The 20,971-nt window shown below is 41.6% G+C and overlaps 1 protein-coding gene across 1 annotated transcript; it reads right to left on the bottom strand.

Moving 5' to 3' along the window:
• Positions 1-3,458: 3,458 nt before the first annotated feature.
• Positions 3,459-18,544, bottom strand: LOC309393759 (vomeronasal type-2 receptor 26-like; the record flags this gene model as incomplete). The annotated part of the gene is made up of 6 exons (XM_081956256.1): positions 3,459-4,369; positions 6,351-6,477; positions 6,992-7,014; positions 12,971-13,034; positions 17,346-17,472; positions 18,486-18,544. 6 exons carry the CDS (start codon positions 18,542-18,544, stop codon positions 3,459-3,461), a joined length of 1,311 nt encoding a protein of 436 aa, XP_081812382.1.
• Positions 18,545-20,971: the final 2,427 nt, after the last annotated feature.

Genomic DNA, 20,971 nt, shown 5'->3' with positions numbered 1-20,971 from the left:
TAATAATAATAAAAAGGAGCCTTTTGTTTTAGGAGCACTTCTTGTTCCACAGCCGAAATATGCAAATTCCTGGGGGGGGGGAGAGGAAACTCATCATAATTCCACTCCCATCTGCACTTTTACACTGGCAAAATTTCTTCCTGGTCCAACGAAAGAGGGGTGGGGGTTTCTTCACATTTGGGGTTGAGGGACAGAGAATTGGAGGAACCACCTGGGCTAGGAGGGATCCCTGCAGATCCTCTCCGCCTCTTCCTGATTTAGTTTCCCTTCGGATTGGGGGGTGGCTGTGACCCCCAGGTCCTCGCTGGCTGAGAGGCTTCCCCTCCTCCCCCTGTCATCCAGTGCAGTAACTCTTCCTTCGGCAGTGTCCGGCCAGATGCTTCCAGCTCCGAAGGAGGAATCTGCGGCTCTGCATTGGGGGGGGGGGGGCGTTTATCTCGGACTTGAGATGGGAGGGGCCAGAACTAGTGGCAGCACCAATATGAATTCTCCCTTTGAGCGTCATCGGTCTCCGGGCAGAGTCCCTTGGGGCTTCAGCTGAAGGAGGAGAGCCAGTTCTACGGGGGAGAGGGAGAGAGAGGCGGAGAAAGTGGGAGGGGGATCTTGGCCTGAAGAACCAACGGGGCTTCTTCTCTGCTTGGAATGCTCTCCTGCATTGGGTGAAGTCAAGGGAGACTCTACCAGGAGACCGATGATGCTGAAGCAGAAAGAATTCCTATTGGTCCTCCTCCTTTCTGGGCCCTCCCAATCCCAAAGTTCGAGGACGCCCCATTCTGGGCTCGGCAGAGATTCCTTTGCTTGGCGGAGAGAGAATTAACCTCGTGGAATTCCGTTGCTTGAGCTAAAGAGATCCATGAGATCTTGAGACAGGTCGTTTTCGGGGGGGGGGCACACCCTCAGGAGGGGGTTGGAGGGCAGGCCGAAGCAATTCAGCCGGTTCTCATAACTGCTCATACAATTAACAAGAGGTTCTAGCAAACCCGTGGAAACTAGCTGAATCCCACCCCTGCCACGTTCCATGTTGGGGCAAGTGATGTCCCCCCCCTCCCCACTGCTTGTGGGCAGACCAGAGGCATCTGGGGGATCAGCGTCGAGTTTAGATTGATCTTGGTCTGATCCATCAAACCTTTTTTACCTGCTTAAAATGGAATTTGCAAAGGGATCCGAGTGGCAACCAGAAGCCATTCTGAAACCTCAGGCTGACTCCTGATCCACCCACAATCTCTGTGGTTGGAAGGCGGAAGACTTTCCATGTGTGCCTCTTGCTAGAAACCTGGATGTCCCCTCCCCCTTACTCCCCTCCCTTCTTGGATCTGGATGAATAGGCAGCATTGAACTCTCATGCCCCAATCCAGAGCATTTGGTCAAAGATGAGGCTGCCTCTACACAGGATCCCCTCAACCTCCTGCTGGAGAGAATCTCAAGAGCTTTTTTCCCTGGGCCTCTTCTCCAGCCTTTCACACACACAAGCCCACTTGGGACAGAAGCAGGGAAAGGCTTTATGGACAAATGATAGAGTGGGAAATTAAAGGGACAGATTAGATGTTGCCATTTTCATTCTCTGGATGAAGAAGGAAAAAAAGTGGGGATTTCTAAAGAGTAGATACGGAAATAATAACAAACCCAAAGTGAAACCCCAGACAGCTATTTTGATCAAAGCTTTCTGTGAAAGGGGTTTTATCAGGAAATCAAGAAAGAAGGACATAATAGTGATGGAGAGCAGGTCAATCTCTCCATTCCAGGTCATTCTGCCATTCCAAGGCTTCTCATGGAGATTATGCAACAACCCAATTGGAGCAAGGCTCCTACAGCTCCCACCTTACCTCTTATGATCTTACTCTCTCTCACACACACAAACACTTTTTAAGGGTACTTCAGAAGACATTATATATATGAGGCTTTGCTATTAAGCTGGGAGAAGATTAAAAGGCATCATTATTTAAAAATTCCAGTCTGCTTATCAACAATTGAAGCTTTTTCATATCCAATAACATATAAAAAGGAACAAACAGTTAGATATGGTGAAATATTGAATGCAGAGGCTGAACGTAAATCTATGCAAGAACTGGAAGAACAAATATAAGGATGAACTGGTTTTCATATGTGCAAATACATTCTAGATATGATAAAGATTTTAAAATAGAAGGTTTTTATGACAAATTGACTGATTTAGATAAAATCCTGACAGGTACCGACGGAAAGGTGATTAAAAAACTATATGGCTACTTACTAGAGGTTAGGCTAGAGGAAGAACAAGTTAAAAAAACAATGATTACTTGTGGGGAAAATTTTGGACATTCTCTTGATTTAGAGAAATGGCAAAAATTTTGGTCTCAAAATTATAAAATGACAATGTCAACAGCATATAAAGAAAATTTGTATAAGATATTTTACAGGTAGCACCTACCCCTGACGAGAATAGCAAGAATGTTTGAGAATAAATCTGAAAAATGTTGGAAATGTCATTAGATACCGGGCTCATATTACCACATGTGGTGGACGTGTGCAGAAGCTAAAAGATACTGGACTAAAATTCACACATGGGTGGAAAAAATGATAGAAAAACATATAGACTTTAAACCAGAGATATTCTTATTAGGGATTTTATTGGAAATATATAGTAGAGAATTGAAATATTTGATTGTAAATGTGCTAACAATGGCTAGAATTGTATTTGCAAAAAATTAGAAAAATGAGAAAAAAAACCAACGCAGAGGAAGTTATTCAGAAAATAATGGAATGTGCCAAAATGAGCAAATTGACATTTCAAAGTAAAGAACAAGAAGATAAACAATTTTATAAGATATGGGATTTATTTCATCAATGGTTAGACAAAAAATATGGAAATGAAATATGCTAGAGAATTTACAATACAAGGGTAATGGAATGATACAGAATATAATATAAAGATGTACTACTACTGGATGGATTTAGGATGATGTAATGAAATGCCATAATATAAATTAATTCAAAATTTGGAATATCTCACATAAAATAAAGTAATAATAGTTATAGTCTAAACAATTAACAATGATAATAACGTATACATATATACTAGTTTGATAATATGAGATTTTATATAAATTGTAAGTGAAGACTATGGAGAGGATGCACAAAAGTTTTATAACTAACAGACACACTGTATGTAACTGGAAGATGGTTTTATGTTTTATGTTTTGTTTGTGTTTGTCTGTTTAAACATAAAAAATTCTTTTACAAAAAGCAAACACTTTTAGTTGCTGTCAGTAGGAACAAGTGCCTCAATTATTTTTCAGAAGATGTCTGATTCATTGGTACTTGCTGAATATTACATTCCTCTGAATGACTTTCACAGAGTTCTTTTTAGCTAGATTTATTGGGATGAATAGGGAGATAAAAGAAGTACAGTCATGGAGAATATCTCCTTTCAAATAAAATAAACTTTAACAAGTATTCCAATATCATAATGGTATTATATCTCATGCTTTTACATTTATTCTGGCTGTGAGATGCTCCTTTGTGTTCAGGTCTGGCCTCAGAAGGATAATGTAGCACTTGGGGATGAAGATGCAGCCCAGCAGACCAGCACTGGAGGCCAGGATGGAGAAGACCTGAACAGCCACCATGTATTTCCCTTTGGTGCTCAGGTAGGTGGGCACAAAAGTCACCCAGACGCTGCAGAAGACCAGCATGCTGAAGGTGATCAGCTTGGCTTCATTGAAGGCTCCAGGCAGATTCCTGGCCAGGAAAGCCACCGTGAAGCAAATGGCAGCCAGGAAGCCCATGTAGCTGAGGGTGACGTAGAACATGACAACAGCCCCTTCGTTGCATTGCAGGATGATCTCTCCAGGCTGGGAGTGGAGGTCAGAGTCAGGGAATGGGGTAGAAACTCCCAGCCAGATGGAGCAGATGATAATTTGGACTGTAGAACAAAAGAGGATGATGGAGTTGGCCAAGCTCTTCCCCAACCATCTCTTCACTCGGTTTCCTGGTTTTGTGGCCAGGAAAGCCAGCACCACCGTGATGGTTTTGGCCAAGAGAGAAGAAATGGCAACTGAGAAGGTGATGCTGAAAACCGTTTGTCGGAGAAGGCAGGTGGCTTTCCTTGGTTGACCAATGAAGAGAGAAGAAGATAAGAAGCAAAGCAGGAGGGAGACCAGGAGGATATAGGAGAGATCCCGGTTGTTGGCTTTGACAATGGGAGTTTCTCGGTATTTAATGAAGATGACTAAAACAAGGTCTATGGTGAGGAACAAGATTAGGGCAAAAGAGACCAAGATGATGGTCAGATATTCTTCATAAGATAGATAGGTTACAACTTTGGGGATGCATTGGATTCGGTCCTCATTTGGATATTTATCATCTGGACACTTGGTGCATTTTTCTGTATCTGAAAAAGTCAATTTCCCTTTAATATTCTATCATTTTATCTTTAAAGAAATATCTTCTTGGAATAACTTATATCAGGACTTTTTAAATTTGTGTGATGATGTAAAAAATCTGAATGTCTCTAACCCATATGATTTGATCTTGTCTGGCTTGAACTTCATTTTGCTTTTGAAACCATGTCTATTAATACACTTTGAAAATAAATATAATAGTTATATTTACTTGTAAGTGTGATGTTGAATTATATTTCTACAACTGTGTCATATGTCATTTAATGAAGAGTTTTGGCTGAACTGATTTTAGGGTTCACCAAAGAGGTATAATGTTATGCACATTTAAAGAAATATTAAGGAAGATTAATTCCTTAAGTTATAATCAGGGAGAATATCAGGCTTTGTTTTGACAAAATCTTTATATTCTAAGAATGATCAGATGAAGCAATTTGGTCCCATGCTGTCTAGATTCAGAAATTTGTTCAAGCACTGAACTAATTCCATATAAATCAACAATGTACAGTTTCTTATTTTTACTAATTCTCCATTTTGACATCCTTTTTTAAGGTCTATGGAATAATAGGAAAACAGATTTGGAAGGGATCTTGGAGGTCTTCTAGTCCAACTGTCTGCTGAAGCAGGAAACCCTATAACATTTCAAACAAATGAACCATCTCTTTTTCAAAACCTCCAGTGATGGAGCACCCACAAGTTCTGTAGGTAAGTTGTTCCACTGGTCAATTGTTCTAACTGTCTGGAAAATTTTTCTTAGTTTTAGGTTGCTTCTCTCCTTGATTAGTTTCCACTCACTGCTTCTTGTCCTGCCCTAAGGTGCTTTGGAGAATAGCTTGACTCCCTCTTCTTTGTGGCAGCCCCGAGATATTGGAACACTGCTGTCATGTCTCCCAGAGGGGTGAAGTTGTACACATTTCCTATTTAACAACAACAAAGGAGATAAAAAGAAATGGAAGACACAGTACCTATGATAAAGGAATTTGAACTGGGTTAAAATAAATATTAGTGTTTTACCTTTTAGTCCATAACATGAATAATTAAAGGACTGGAGAAAAATGAACATATTTTGTCCCCAGTATTTTTACATTTAGTTTACCATTCTCATCTCACAGCTATAGCATTCTCCTTGGTTTTATGGTAATGCATTTCTTTTCTTTAATTCCCTTTTCTCTTTTCTTTTCTTTTTTTCCTTCCTTCCTTCCTTCCTTCCTTCCTTCCTTTCTTCCTTCCTTCCTTCCTTTCTTCCTTCCTTCCTTCTTTCCTTCCTTCCTTCCTTCTTGTTCTATTGAGCCCAAAATCTCTCCTCAATAGAAATTGATTGCTTGTTATATCTTTTTAGGCATCAGTTTGGGGGGATGACAAACCATAAATCTGCTTGAGATGAGCAAAAAGAATGGACCTAAGAGAGCTCCTAAAATGTCAAAGAACTAGAAGAGTAAACATGGAAGGAACACATTCAAACTAACAAGCAGAAGAATGAGTTTCCCTGCCAATGATAAAGGTTGCCCAATCTGCCATACCTTCCTTTCTCTTCCTATCCCTCCTTCAAGATTTTTTTGATTATTATTCTGTCCAGATAAGAATTTGTGCACTTTGGAACTAAACAAGAATACAGTTAACCTTCAATGTCCCTTTCAACATGCACTTCCATGAAAATGTTCTCGATCAGAGGTGGTATTCAACAGGTTCTGACCAGTTCTAGAGAACTGGTAGTGGAAGTTTTGAGTAGTTCAGAGAATCGGCAAATACCACCTCTGGCTGGCCCCGCCCCCATCTATTCTCTGCCTCCTGAGTCCCAGCTGATCAGGAGGGAATGGGGATTTTGCAGTATCCTTCCCCTGCCACGCCCACCAAGCCAAACCACGTTCACTAAACCATGCCTACAGAACCGGTAGTAAAAAAAAAATGAATCCCACCACTGCTCTGGATTGATCCAGTTCCACAAAGCCTCCCATTTTCCTCAGTGTGACCCACCTTCCTGAGTGGAGAAGGTCCCCTCCGGACAAGGAACGCAGTCATAGCAGCAAACTGGCTCCCCTTCTCGAACCCTCTTGACAAATCCAGGATGACAACTTTCCACACATTTGGACTGAGGCAGGGACTGAGCAGAAAAACAAGGAATGCCAAAGAAAATGTGTTAGGACTCTCCGTCCATGGAATATGGAGGGAGAAATGGATATTAACCAAATAGTCTCTAGACTTCATTTAGGTGAATATGAAATTTCTGGCTCATTCAAAAGAGATGCAGGAAATATAACTACAGGCAGATACTTCTGTCATACCACATTGGAAAAAAGTATTTAGGTAGGATGGAATAGCAAAAAGATTTAAGCATTAAGTGACAGTCAGTGGGTTCCTCCTGATGCCCTTACTCTGATGAGGGAGACAGGCAGCACATAAGTTTGGAGAAGTTCAATTCTAATTCCAAAGCTTATATTCCACCGGGGACCACAGGACCTCCATCCAGTCTTGAATAAACTTCATTGCATCCAAACCTGAACTCAGGCACCGATCAACAGATTTGCCTTCTTCTTCCCTTCTATTTGAGGACAAGGAACAAGGCGAACTTGAGGCTATCAGTACCATAAACTCCAGCCCTTGATGGCCTCTCTCACCAGGTTTCTGGAGATAATAAACACTGAGGGGACACAAAAGGACCCTCGTTTATGTCCTAAACCAGTGGTGGGCAACCTTTTTTTTCAACTGAGCCAAATCTCGCCAAAACCACGATTGAAATTTACTTTGAGAGCCACATTTTTAAAACCGAAAATACATAGGATGGTACACTGTTTTTAGTTTCAATAAGTTTTTATTGAGAATATTCTGCATGCAAGTATCCACATAGGTCGGGAGGATACAAATAACACAACTAATAAAACAAAAACTTTAGAACGATATTATTTATCGATAATGTTAAATTCCGTAAAATTTGCCTTACAATGTAGAGAAAATTACATCCTGACATTGACTGACAAAGTCACAACCACTAATGTGAACATTGGCCTTGCATTTCCTTGGATAGTTTGAGTAAGTCAGGTTTGTATGTTGTTGTTTTTAATTTCATCTCTCTCTCCCACTTTTTTTCTTTTTCTTTCTCTCTCTCTCTCTGGCTCTTTGTCTCTCTCTCCCTCCCTCCCCCATCTCTGTCACTCTGTGTGTGTGTCTGTCTGTCTGTCTCTCACTCACTCTGTGTGTGTGTGTGTGTCTGTCTCTGTCTCTCCCTCTGTCTCTCTCCCCTCCCTTCCTCTCTCTCTGTCACTCTGTGTATGTGGGTGTGTCTGTCTCTCACTCATTCACTTAATCACTCACTCTGTGTGTGTCTCTCTGTCTGTCTATCTGTCTCTCCCTCCCTCCCCCTCTCTGTCTCTCTCTGTCTGTGTCTGTGTGTGTGTGTGTGTGTCTGTCTGTCAGTCTCTCTCTGATTCCCTCCCTCACTCCCTCTCTCTGTTCCTCTCTCTGTCTGTCTTTCTCACTCACACACACACACACACACACTGTGGTCACCTTGTTGAGTGTTCCAATCACATTTGAAACACTCAACAACTGGCCTGCATTTATGGTATTTTGCAGCATTCTGCAGTCATAGGACCAAAATTGGTTGTCACTCGCCCGGGCTTTTGCAGAAGCTTCCCTCCGAAGCCCGAGAGGAGGGAGGGGAGCGGGCACCCGGCACACAGAAGAGCCGCATTAAAGGGTGTAAAGAGCCGCATGTGGCTCCCGAGCCGCGGGTTGCCCACCACTGTCCTAAACAATTGTCATTCCAGATCCCAGATTGTCTGAATCAGCTTAGAATCAATTGGTCCATCATTCTAGCATCTGAAGGACACTTTTTCCATTACTACTGAAGCCTCCCAAGCAGTCTATGAAACTATCGCTCCCCACTTTCAATTCTCACTGAAGGACATTCACCATGGTGCCTAGGCTTAGCCCACTGGAAATGGCTCCTAAGACTTTGGAAAACAGAGAAAAGATGCCAATAGTTCACCCACCTTTAGCCATGAATGAGCATCTTGGTTGATAATAAGTCTCCCTCTTTCAAAAGTCCCTGGGTGCTGAAAGCTGAAATGCAGGTTTGGGAGCATCACCCAGGTCCTGATCTTCAGATCTGCTGCTACATCTCCATTTTGGTCCAGATACAAAATAAAGGTGGAAAGATTGCAAAACTCATTCTTTGCCAGAAAGGGATGAAACTACAATGGAAAATCCAGAAATATTAAAAGCTATTTTGCAAAGCACCTGAAGGCCAGACAAGGAATAATGGATGGAAACTGACCAAGGAGAGATTCAATCTAGAAATAAGGAGAAATTTTCTGACAGTGAGAACAACCAACCAAAGGAAAAGAAGTTGCCTTCAGGAGTTGTGGGAGCTTCATCATTGGAAGCTTTGAAGAAGAGACTGGATTGCCAACTGTCAGAAATGGTGTAGGGTCTCCTGCTTGGTTGGGTGGGGTTGGATTAGATGACCTACAAGGTGCCTTCCAACTGTTATTCTGTATTCTGTTAAGTTCTGTTAAGAAATTTTGGTTTCATATCTCATGAGGTTTGAATCTTTCCTCTACAATTATGTGACTTGCAAATATTCTTAGTTGGGAGAACAAGAGTTAACTACTATCTTCAAAAATGAAAAACAAAGATTTAGTAAAATTTGCCAATCATACCTTGAAAAAACAAAATTGACAAAATTTCTCAATTATATAGAACATTGTAGAACAGTCATAACACGTTGAATGAACAAACCTATAAAGAAATTATTCCTAAACTCTTTGAAAACAACCTGGAATGGATTTGTTTAGATGTAAGTTCCCAGGTTAATATTCTTTCAGGTAAACAGATGGGACACCTGACCAGAGGAGCAAATTCTAATTTATTGTAAGTCTACATTATCTGATCCTTGCAGGTCTGAAAGCAGAAATCTCCCACCAACAGTTTCTACAGCCTGAAATGTTAGACAGCATCCTTTCTTCTTTCTCTGCCTGTTGTGCAACTGAGGTCTCCCTCTCTCTTGGCTGAACATTTCTAGTCATCATCCCCAAGGTCATTCTCCTATATCATTACACTTCGTTAATAGATTGTGGGGATGCTTTTAATATAACTTGATTTCCTCAAAGTGTTAACAAACATCTTCATGAAATCATGATTAGCAACCTAGCTAAGTGAAGTTTGGATGGTGTGGTCATTATTAATTGTACTCAAATAATTTTCAATGTTCCTCATAGAAATGGGAATGCCAACTATCCTATTTGGCACATTCATCAAAAGAAACTCCCGGCTCTTTAGGATGACCAAGAGTGTAGCTTTATTGAAAGACCCTTCTAGGCACAGCAGAAGCAAAGTCAGTTCTGAGATTTCTCCACAAAAACCCACATGGGTAACTCCCCTTTTCCCCTCTGGGCCATCCACAGTTCATAGTTCACCAATTGAGTTTGGTTCTTTTGTTTTGGGAAAAGCTGTCTGTTTTGGTCAAAACATTTTTCATTATTTGACCTTGATAGATAATGCCTCCCTAGCAACAGATGGTTCACTTTCATTCCAATACCTTCCTCCACCCTTAGTTACCTCCACCAGCCTGCCCCCCTCCACCCACATCACTATTGGCCAAACTGGGAGCAAAAGCAGGTGCAGGCAACTATGGAGTCAAGTTTGACCTGCCAACCATCCAGAGGAATGATAGCCCTGGAAAATAAAACACAACAGTGCACACATTAGACCTTACTGCCCACTTCCACAATCACCCTCACTTGAGCCAGGATGGATGCTTGGCATGAAATCTTCACACTAACCTAGCTGCCTTCACATCTGTTGCTTTGGCATTGGCTAGAGGGTAGCCTCTCCCTAATACTAAATACCGCAGTTTCCCTCTATGGTACAGGGAGTTAAGAATTTCCATAATCTCATAGTGCTCCTCTCCTTTGACCAGGAGAGGAGGAGGAAGAGGAGGAGGAGGAGGAGGCGGTGGCGGTGGCGCTTCTGTAGCAGGTCTTCATCCCGGCTGCAGAAAGCATTCAGCAGGCTGCAATGAAACTTGCTCAAGGCTTTTTGGCATAATTGGAAAAGGCCCTACATACTTTGGAGCCAACTTTCTACAAGGCTAGTTTGAGAAATGTTGTAGCCAGGTACACTGCCTCCCACCTTGAATTCCCTCTGTGGTGCCCCCTTTTTGTCTGCTTGCTTCTTTTGTGTTTCCCTAGCTTTCTGTAACACTCTGTGCAGGACTCCCCACAGTTCCCTTAAGGTTTTCATCCACTCAGCCAATGATACCCAGGACGGTCATCCCTGAGGAACCTCTGATCATCAGCACAAACTCCACCACACTACCTATCCTCATTAGTGTAAATCCCATGCTACTATGCATGGAGTTATTATATGCCATTTCTGCAAAAGGCAGGAGTTCAGCCCAATTGGTCTGTTGGTAATTCATAAAACCTCAGGTACTGCTCTAACACTGAATTGGTTCATTCATAGGCTCCATTGGTACTGGGATGGTTGGCAGAGCTAAAGCCTTTTGAGGAGCCAATCAGTTTAAGGAATTCCCACCAATACCATATTTCCTGGAAAATAAGACCGGGTCTTATTTTGTTTTGACCCCAGAAAAAATGGCTAGGGCTTCTTTTAGGGAGGGTCTTATTTTTTACCCCATGTACCCTTATGAGGCAGGGGGGCAAGGCAAGCAGCCCCTTGCACCAGCTTCCTGAAGGGTCGCACAGGCCATCCCACAATCCACGAAACATTTGCTACACAGGTGCCGCTCAGGCTGCCGCCTTCAGCAAGCATGGCTGCTTTTTCAGCCAACTGTGGCTTCAAAATCAGCAGGAGGCCAAGTGAAGCACCCCACACACCCCACACCCTCCTTACCAAACAGTGACGGTCGCAGCAGGTAATTCCATCCACGGAACATCTGCCTTATAGGTGCTGCTCCAGCCACCTCTTCAAGCAAACAAAAGATTACCGTAGCTGCAGAGGTCTCCTTTTGCAACACTCTGCCGCAGCTTCAGAGCAAACCTCTGCCTTCCCTGCACAGGATTGCAAGACTGGAGCCTCTGAAGCCCTGGAGGGAGCATTTTTTGGATATGCATATGTGCGGGGCTCCTCTTTGAAAGGACGATGTGCAGGAAATCTCTCCCCCCCCCCTGCAGATAATCCTTTCACAATGATGAAAAGGTGGCTGGAGGCAGTGTTTGTATTGGGTTGGGCTTTCTTCACAAAGGGGATGATCTGGGGAGCAAGAGATATCATATCCCACAATTGCAATGCTGACGGCTCTGCAGGAAAATGGCGGAGGGGATTTTCCTGCATGTTCTCCTTTTCTCAGTCTGTGATGAACTTGAGAAAAAGGAGGATAGGCAGGAAAATCCCCCTCCCCATTTTTCTGCAGGTTGCCAAAAAGGTTCTACCCTAAGCCTTCAGCGTATCCCAGGATTGCAACACTGAAGGCTTTCGGGGTAGGTCATATTTTGGGCAAAACATGGTATTTTGATGTGAACTGCACCCCATGGTCAGAGATGATGCACTTCGGGGCTCTATGCAGTCGTTAGATATGTTGTATGAACAGCTTTGCCAGGGATCAGGTAGGGAAAATCTTTGGGCATGCCACAAAATGCTCCTTCTTGGAGAATAGCTGATGGTCCAAATTACAGTGCTCCCTCTGGCAGGTCCACGATAAAGTCTAAGAAGATTTCCTTCCAGGGTTCATCAGGTTGGTTGCTGGCTGCAGTAACCGGGTGTGTGTGTGTGTGTGTGTTTCATTGAAGCATACACTGACTTTGCTTGTGCTGTGCCTAAATGGGACTTTCAATAAAGCTACACTCTTGGTCATCCTAAAAAGCTGGGGATTTCTTTTGTTGAATGGGCCAAATGGGATGGTTGCCATTAAGTCAGTTCTGGGATTTTCCAGTGGAAACCCACAGGGGTAAAACCCCTTTTCTCCTCCAGGCCACCAACTGATTTCAGTTCTTTTTTTTTGGGGGGGGGGAACTTTCTGACAGGGGAGATATGAATAACAGTTATTTTTTATTCTTCAGTTAATTCATTAATGCAGGCAGTTAGAATCAATAAATGATAAATTACTAGCTTCCAGAAAAAAATATGATTTCTCAATAGAGAGAGTTGAATAAATAAGATCCAGTAGAAAAACATCTGATGTTTAGCTATTTGGTCTTGACAAACTGTGGTATTTTGTATAAGAACAGAGGGATGGGAATCCCAATGTAGCTCTATCATTAAGGTTTCTTTTGTATGTTTTTTATATTATTATATATGTATACTGGTTACTGTAGTAAATTGGTTGGAGTAACTGAATTATTAGATTAATAAGCATATAATTAACTTCAGAATAATTTCATTAACAATGCAGTGGAAAAAATATGAGGGATAAAACTTGAAAATAATCTTTATGAAAATGATCTGCTGGAAACTTATATTGAATTCTAATATACTTATAAGAAGTATGTAGTGAATTTGTATACAGTGATGTACTTTCGGTATTTAAGACCTGATATATAAAGGTGTTTCAAATGTTTGTTGGAAATATAATGTAAAATAAATTTATATAAAATATAAAGAAGGTACTTTTATCATATCCCATCAGTAATTTTTACCTGCCATGATTGCAGACTTGCAGCCCCCAAAATCTCTTTGGCCTCCTTGTTTCTCCTCCTCGATCTGGAGGAATATGCAGCATTTAAAACGTGGGCCAGAGTGTTAATGAAACTGTATAAATAGGGATAATTTTCAATCCGGATCCTGTTCTTTTTCCATTGGGTCTCCAGTGGGGCTTTCTGGGTGCATCTTCTCCGTCCTTTGACAGAAAATACATTCTTTGAAAGAGAACAGTGAAAAGGCTGATCTTTGACCTGGGGTTCCAAAAATATATTGGGTTCAAAGGGATAATAGTTTTGCCTATATTTCTCCTGAAAAGCAAAGGCCCAAACACTATGGACATATTTGAAAAATCTGTGCCTTTTAAGCATCAACTGACCTAAAACTGACATGATCCAGACTTTCCCTTCAATGGGTCCTGGCAAATCTCCAAGTGTTGAATGGAAAGGAAGGATTCTCTCCCAGATGGAATCATATTCCATGAAGTGAACAAAGACGTTGACTTGTCTCCACTTAGAGAGGGAATCCTTGAGGGCTGCTGTATGTCTAGTTGTTGAGAATTGTTGTGATATAGCCACACAAATTCCATTCCTAACAAGCATAGGAGTGAAAATCCTCATGAAATTGTCTCCATTATCTGTGTCTGAAGCAAAGAGGCCAATCAGGGTCCATCTGAAGTGGAGGAGCAGTTGGACAATTCCTGGGTAATGGATCCCTTGTTTGGGGAGCATCAGGTGGAAAAAGGGGAATTGGTTCTTGTCAGTCAGAATCTCTGAAACAGGCTCAGCACTGATCTGAAAAAGCAACGAAGAAGACTGTGTTAGATTTGGGGTCAGATCAAGGCCCAAATACTAGATTTTAATAACTCCATATTTAATTTATTGTTGACTGGCATTAAGACATAACAAAATGCATAATGTAGTACCCAAAATATTAACAAGTCTGTGTAGAGAAGCAGAATGCAAGAATAAATTAAGTAAGAAAGAGAAAGAATAACGAATGTGAATCATTTCTGTATCATCCCTACAATTTACTGCAATGAGACCCACGTATTCAGATCTCTACTGAACTGTTTTGTTCAAATAATGGATTGTATTAGATATACTTTTTAAAATTCTGACAGCTCAGTGTACTTGTTATTTTAATATATGGATCCCAATAGATCATTTGTGTAACATTTAGTCTAAGATTATCAGTCAGATCTTTCTTTCTTTAATGTTAACAATTGATATTCCAATATTAGATCTATTCTCCAGTTGTCCAAGAGAATGTGAGAAAAGCTCTCCTAGTATAATTTGTTAGTTGTTCAATCCAAGATGTCTTTAATTGAAATTTTACTGTGCTAAAAAAGGGAATAATTATACACTGTTTTTAAGCAAAGGACAAATTGTACATTTGAACTTGATATTTCTCTGTGCTATATAAGTGTGGAAATGTGGGTATACAGGGCTTTCAAGGTGCTGCAGAGAAACCCTTTGAGAGCTGAATGCAATGAAATTTCATTTTAAGATATGCTGATCAGTGTACATTTAAAGTGACAATAAAGTTTTATTCGATTCCATTCTAATCCTTTTTATTCCATTTTATATAAAGAGACGCTACTATTGCCAACTTGAATCCAGCTGGATATTGCAGATATTATGTCTGGGTGAAAATGATCATACCTTCTAGGGATATTTTTTGAATAGTTGAACATCCATTGGAAAATCCTCTCCAGGGACTTTATTGCTTTTCAGGCCTTTTATGGTGAATTTGAACATGAACATAATAGGGTAAAACATAGTTGTCATGTTCACTAGTGTGATGAAAAGCATCTCCTGAAGTATACGGAGAAGATAGGATTGTATTTATTGCTCATGAACTTTTATTTCCATTATCAGACAGAGAAAAACAGACACAAACCTGGGGGATTTTGTAGGTGGCTAATAATGTTGACATCTGGGTGGAGATGTCCCTGGCAGCTCCATCAAAAATCACGAAAAGGTTGTCCTTCCTTCCACAGCCGTAGTTGGGGACATTGGCTTCTCCAGTACAGAGAATATCCATCAAGGCTTCTGAAGTGTGTAAAATGCTCATAGAGTTGTCATGGATGTTGTAGCCAAGTGTGAGATTGTGCAGGAGCTGGTGATACTTGTTGATAAGTTGAATGGCAAAAATGAGGCGTAGTCTTTTTGAAAAACCAAAAGAAAGGCTACTATAAAAAAAAAGAAAATTTTCATGTTATAATCAACAGCAACAACAAATCCTTTTTTAAAAAAAGCAGTTCTCTTTATCTCCACAAGCCTACTGAGCCTTAAGCCAACATTGATCCAAAACCAAACATCAGCTAGTTTAGTAGTCAAGTGATGGACCTTGGATTGTACAGAAGAGGAAAATAATGTCAGCTACTTTCAGGGTTTTTTTTTTTTTCCGGTCTCATCTTTGGATTTTAGTCTTCCACAAATCAAGAGAAAAGAGGTCAACAATGGAATTCAAAATCATTCAGGAAATTAGAAAGATCTTATAATATAGAATCAAGTGAAATAATTTTAAAAAATACAAGATAGTGTTAGAACTGCAAATGGAGGGAATGCAACTCCATTATCGGGAATGACTTACGAATGAGATGGACTAGAAGGAGGACTGTTGAAAGGAAACGTTATAGGCGATATTTCTGTTCCAGTGATGACTATACCAATGAGATGGTCTCCTGGCCTGTAGTAGCTCCATGGTTGTTTTCCATCCTGGTGCTCCAAACTCAGCGGGCATTTCATTCTCAGCTTCCCAGACAATGGATGGGATACCAGCAGCATCAGAAGCAGAAGCAGGAGGTCCATAATTCATGGGGCTGTTTCAATCCCCTTCCCAAGTCTTAACAAAAAAAAAACAAGTGGAGTTAGATGAATTCAAAGCACTCTCACAAGCTGGGATATCCGGTGTCTTTCCTGATTCAGACAGAGACACTCCAAGCTTCACCTGGAAAAGAAAGAACGGTACACTCAAGAGCACAGACATCGCCTGTCTGAAAATTGTGCCACTCAGAATGTGACCTAAGATATTTATTCAACATGGCATCTTGTCTCCAGAGACTGCTGGGGAGGGTCACTCAGAGCTATGGAGTTTGATGCCACTCCATAATAACTCTTGTGCTGCCTGACTTCTAATGCCAAGGAAGCCATCACCACCCTTGAACCCTGCCTAATGGTAAGAGCAGGGCCTCTTGGGGATTTCCTTCTGCATAAAAACTCGGTATACGAATCCTAAATTGGAGTTGATTTTTCAATTGCTTGTGCTTGAAGTGAAATTTCATTTTTCATCATTTCTCCCAATATAGATCTTTGAATGAGTGGCAGGAAAGTGGCAACCTTTGGACTATATCATTGGGTAAATAGTGAGAAAGTTGTAGAGTGGATATAATTTTTATTTTATTTTACCACTCTATCTGTTGTCCTTCCGTGTTCGTGTAGGGCACTCAGCTCCTTTGCATTTTTTTAAAAAAATAGTTTTTATTGAACATTTTAATCTTTAAAAACAGAAAGAAAAACACAACAAGAAAAAACAAAACACAAAACATACATCATAATGTAAAGCAATTATACAACCTTCTGTATTGGCTTTCATATTTAGCCTTTCTAGTTCTCCATTTTGCATTGCCTTCCTATTTTTTACTTTGTCCTATAGTATAACAACAGTAGTAGTAACAGTTATAATAATATTAATTATTTATATCACCTTTATATTTACATTCTCTATTTTCGGTTTGGGTTCTGTTTTCTAGCCCCTTATAAATTCTATTCCAAATTTTATAGAAATCCAATTTTTCTCTTTCTTTTAGTTCTGTTGTCATTTTGTCCATCTCTGCACATTCGAGTACTTTTCTAATTATTGTTAGAATACTCATCTGTGAGTGTATTGATTTTTTTCCAGTTTTGGGCGAAAGCAATCCTGGCTGCAGTAAGTATGTGTATGATTATGTATTGAAGGCTGCTTTCCATTCTGAAGTTCATTAGGTGTTCTGTGAGGTGGGCAGCTGAGATCGTGGAGGTGCCCTCAGTGTGGTGGATGGTGCAAAGTTATTTTTTGCCACACACACCTAGAACATTGTTTGGGAGAAGTGGTGGCCCTTCCTCTGGTTGTGTGGATGTAGTTGGTGGGGTGGGAACCCTTAGACATTCCCACCTACGAGGTTGTGGTGTGAGCCCCTTCCCCAAAAGACCTCCAAGTCCTTTGAGGGTGCTGGGGAGAGTCCTGTGTTCCTGGTTTACTGCAATCAATTGTTGAGCGATTGTGTTTCTTTTTCTTATCTGGACGAGGGACATTAATATGTCCACCTGGGTCTAGAAGGCAGAACTGGAGTTACGGGAGAGCTGAGGGGTTAGGCAGGTGTATCCTTACAGTAAGAACAGAGTATGGTCCATATCCCAGGTCCTTTACTTGAACGTTCTCAGCTTCTGAAGGGAGAGACCAAAAACCCAACTCGTTCAAGTATCCAGTGCTTTGTGAGTCTGGAGTCTGGGTCAATCTTTGGTGGTTCAAAAAAAGGGGGGAAATACTCTGAACAATGGGTGGCAGAGGTGGGGTTGACTGAGACTCCAGGAGACCCCTAAGTGCTCCCAGTGCAAAGGAAAAGAGCCTCAGCTGTTGGGGGGGGAGAGAATTTGGTCCACGGGGATCTTATCCCTTCTAGGCAATGGCCTCCGAAATGCCCAGAGCTCCTCCTGGACCATCCAAGATGGAAGAGGCCGAAGGGGGAGCTGCTCCTGTGGATGTCAGGATCGGCCTCTGCTTGATGGAGAGTCCCAGGAAGGAGGGAAGACTCTGAAAAGGGCCCTGATCGTGATCCTTGGCCTCACAGGATCCCAGAAGCCTCAGGAGGAAGACAGAGCTCGCTTCATCAAGGAGGAGGAGGAGGGGTGGGGGGTTGGAGGGAGGTGGAGGATCCCTTGGAAGGCTGAAGGGTGAGAGAATAGTTTTGGGGGTTGCTGGATCTCATCAAGGGGACCCAGGCTCAGAGAGACGCCCCTTCTCCTCCAGCAGCTACTGAGCTAGATAGGAAGGGGGTGGGGTCCCAAAGGGTTTAAAATATGCCAACAGAGAAGGAAGACATTGAAGCATTTTTACCATAGTTGAGGGAGTTTCTGCCTGCTGTAAATGGCCCTCCCCCATCCTCAGGACAACCACCTGCCAATCAAAGGGCAGTGATGGACAGGCTGGGTGGAGGGCCAAGATGGGAAGAAGAACACAGGGGCTTCTCACCTGCTTAGGCCTCCCAGAGGCCACGTAGCCAGTCCCACAAAAGATGAGCGAAGCAGGAAGTCCTTGTCAGAAATTGCCAGCACACTTAAACAGCTTCACCAGTTGAATTGTCGCCTGAGGCTTATCATGTGAAGCTTTAAAATGGAAATGAGATAATATCACTCAACAAGGTTCCCACCATTAAATCCAGTGGAGCTTTGTCTGACTGAAAAACTTCCTATGAACCACACATAAAACCACAGAGTTAAAAAAATGAGCCCCGAGGTCATCTAGTCTGACCCACACTCATACATGGCTTGGCTCCCAGTCCCAGAATCTGCAAGCTGCAGCAGGAGCATCCCTCGTCTATAACAACTCTCTGACATTTTCAGCAGAGAAATTGATCAAGGAACTACTTAATGGACCCGAGAAGACTAATTTCCCAATGCGATGCTTTTCAGAAATATCAGAACTACAAGTCCCATCCTCCTGAGCCACAATGGGCAATGGAATGCTGTAAGAGAAGGTGGGGAAGTAAACCCAAAGGTTGGGGGGGTCATTTAATAAAATGATGTGTGATTTTCTCAAAGATTTGGCCTTTGAGTGACAAGCTAGGAGTAGGACTCAGCCAAGTAGGCAGGGCCATGAGAAATAAATAGAGGGGCCAATTGAGCCCAATGACAGCAAATTAAAACTACATCAGATTCAATATTGGTGCACAGCCCAGGGAAATCTGTTGATTATTTACCTTTGCCTCTCCACTGCTGCATGAGATGGGAAAAATATATCATTATTTCTTAGTGTTTACCTTTTTCTCTAGTCTTCCTCGTCTCTCTCTCGTTTTCTGAGTCTAACGGAACTCGGACCCACTTAGGGATGAAAACAAACCTCCGTCTTTTGTGGAAAAACAAGAATGGCCTAGCAAGGAGGGCTTAAATTGTCTGGCACGGGACCCTCTTCTGGGTCCCCAGGGGGCTGGTGGGGAGGGAGAAACTGGGGGGTCACGAAGGGAGGTGTGGCCGAAGGAGACTCAATAGCTCTTTCCCAAAGACAGGGGTTCTCAGAACTGAAGGACCTCCAAGGAGGGGCAGGTTCAAATCCCAGGTCACCTTTTCCTTCATTGGATGGTGGCAGAAGTGGGATATTGAACACTAAAACATACCAGGGAATCAAGGAGTTTTCTCTCTTCTTTTATAGAAGACTATTTATTTTCATTGTCAGATAGCAGAACTTGTCCTTTTTCATAAATTGGGTATGCTTCAACTTATGACTGCAACAATTTATGATGGGAATTCCAGTCCCAATTGTGTCTGTACGTCGAGGAAGCCCAGTAAACAAAATTTGAAAGGGGTCCCCTTAATTTTGAACCAGGAAATACGTGAGCCTAGTGCCTTTTGGCCCTTTGCAGGTCAGCTGGGGAAGGTCTTCTCCCTCTGGGCCTCCAGGGCAGGGCTGCTGGGCTGCAGGTTCCTCCCCAAATGTTACAGGATTTCACTAAGACTGAGTGTGAACACAAAACAAAATCTGATAATAAAAGTAAGATAGAAAACCTAACTCTTCTGGATTTATTTTTCAGGAATGTAATTTAATGTGTTTAATTTAATGCATTGCAAGGAATTTAAAATGGGCTTGGGAGGGATAACATGTACAAAGCTATCTGCAAAGAAAATATGTTGTGTGTCTATTTTCCTTTTGTATATTATTTCACAGTCTATTGTGGAGTCATAATCAGCCTCTCACTGATTTCATCAGAGCAATGAGGTCTTCTAGTCCAACCCGCGGCAGGAAATCCTATACCATTCCAGAGAGATGACTGTCCATATCTCTTCTTGAAAACTCCATTATTGGAGCATCCACAATTTCTAAAGGCAAGCCATTCCACTGATTAATTGTTTTTATTGTAAAATTTTCTAGGTTTCTGGGTTTGTTTTCTCCTTGATTAGTTTCCATCCATTGCTTCTTGTTCTGCCTTCAGGTGCTTTGGAGAGTAACTTGATTCCCTCTTCTTTGTGGCATCCCTGAGATATTGGAAGACTGATATCATGTCACCCCTCGTCCTTCTTTTCCTTAAGCTGGACATACCCAATTCCTGCAACTGTTCTTCATACACTATATTGCCAAAAGTATTCGCTCACCCATCCACATAATCAGAAGCAGTTGTGAGCGAATACTTTTGGCAATATAGTGCATGTTTTAGCCTCCATCCCCCTAAATATCTTTGTGGCTCTTCTTTGCACTCTTTCCAGAGTCTCAACATCTTTTTTTTTTTTAGATCATGGCAATTAAAACTGGATGCAGTATTCCAAGTGTGGCCTTACCAAAGCGTTATAAAGTGGTACTAAGACCAAAAGAAATTGGAAGTCACTGTTTATTTGTTTCTTTTTTTTCTTCACTGTATTCCTCTTTCCCCTATTTTCCATTGTCTTTATTTTCATTTGTATTTTATATTAAGAAAAAAAATATTTTAAATAGACATCAACTAAGGAGGGGAGGTTGGAAAAAACAACTGGTTATTATTGCCCCAAATTAATTCTACCTTTATCCATTTCTGTTTATTTGTTAGGCCATGGGCCAGAAATCTTTAACAATACTCAACTTTCTTTATTATTTTTCTGCCATTCACAGGGAGTTTCATCCTGCTGCATTCCTTCCTCTGGATCTGAAGAGCTGCAAAACCCACAAAAGCCGATGCCTCCCATTAAAATTTCAGAGGCAGAATAGGTGGCTCCGGACTCCAAGAGGCTAACATGCCTCTCCTCCAAACAGTGAAAAACAAATAGTGATTG

The sequence above is a fragment of the Natrix helvetica genome, assembly GCF_964273705.1.
Source record: "Natrix helvetica genome assembly, chromosome: 5".
Taxonomy (NCBI): domain Eukaryota; kingdom Metazoa; phylum Chordata; class Lepidosauria; order Squamata; family Natricidae; genus Natrix; species Natrix helvetica.
This window is presented reverse-complemented; position numbering and strand designations above follow the sequence as displayed.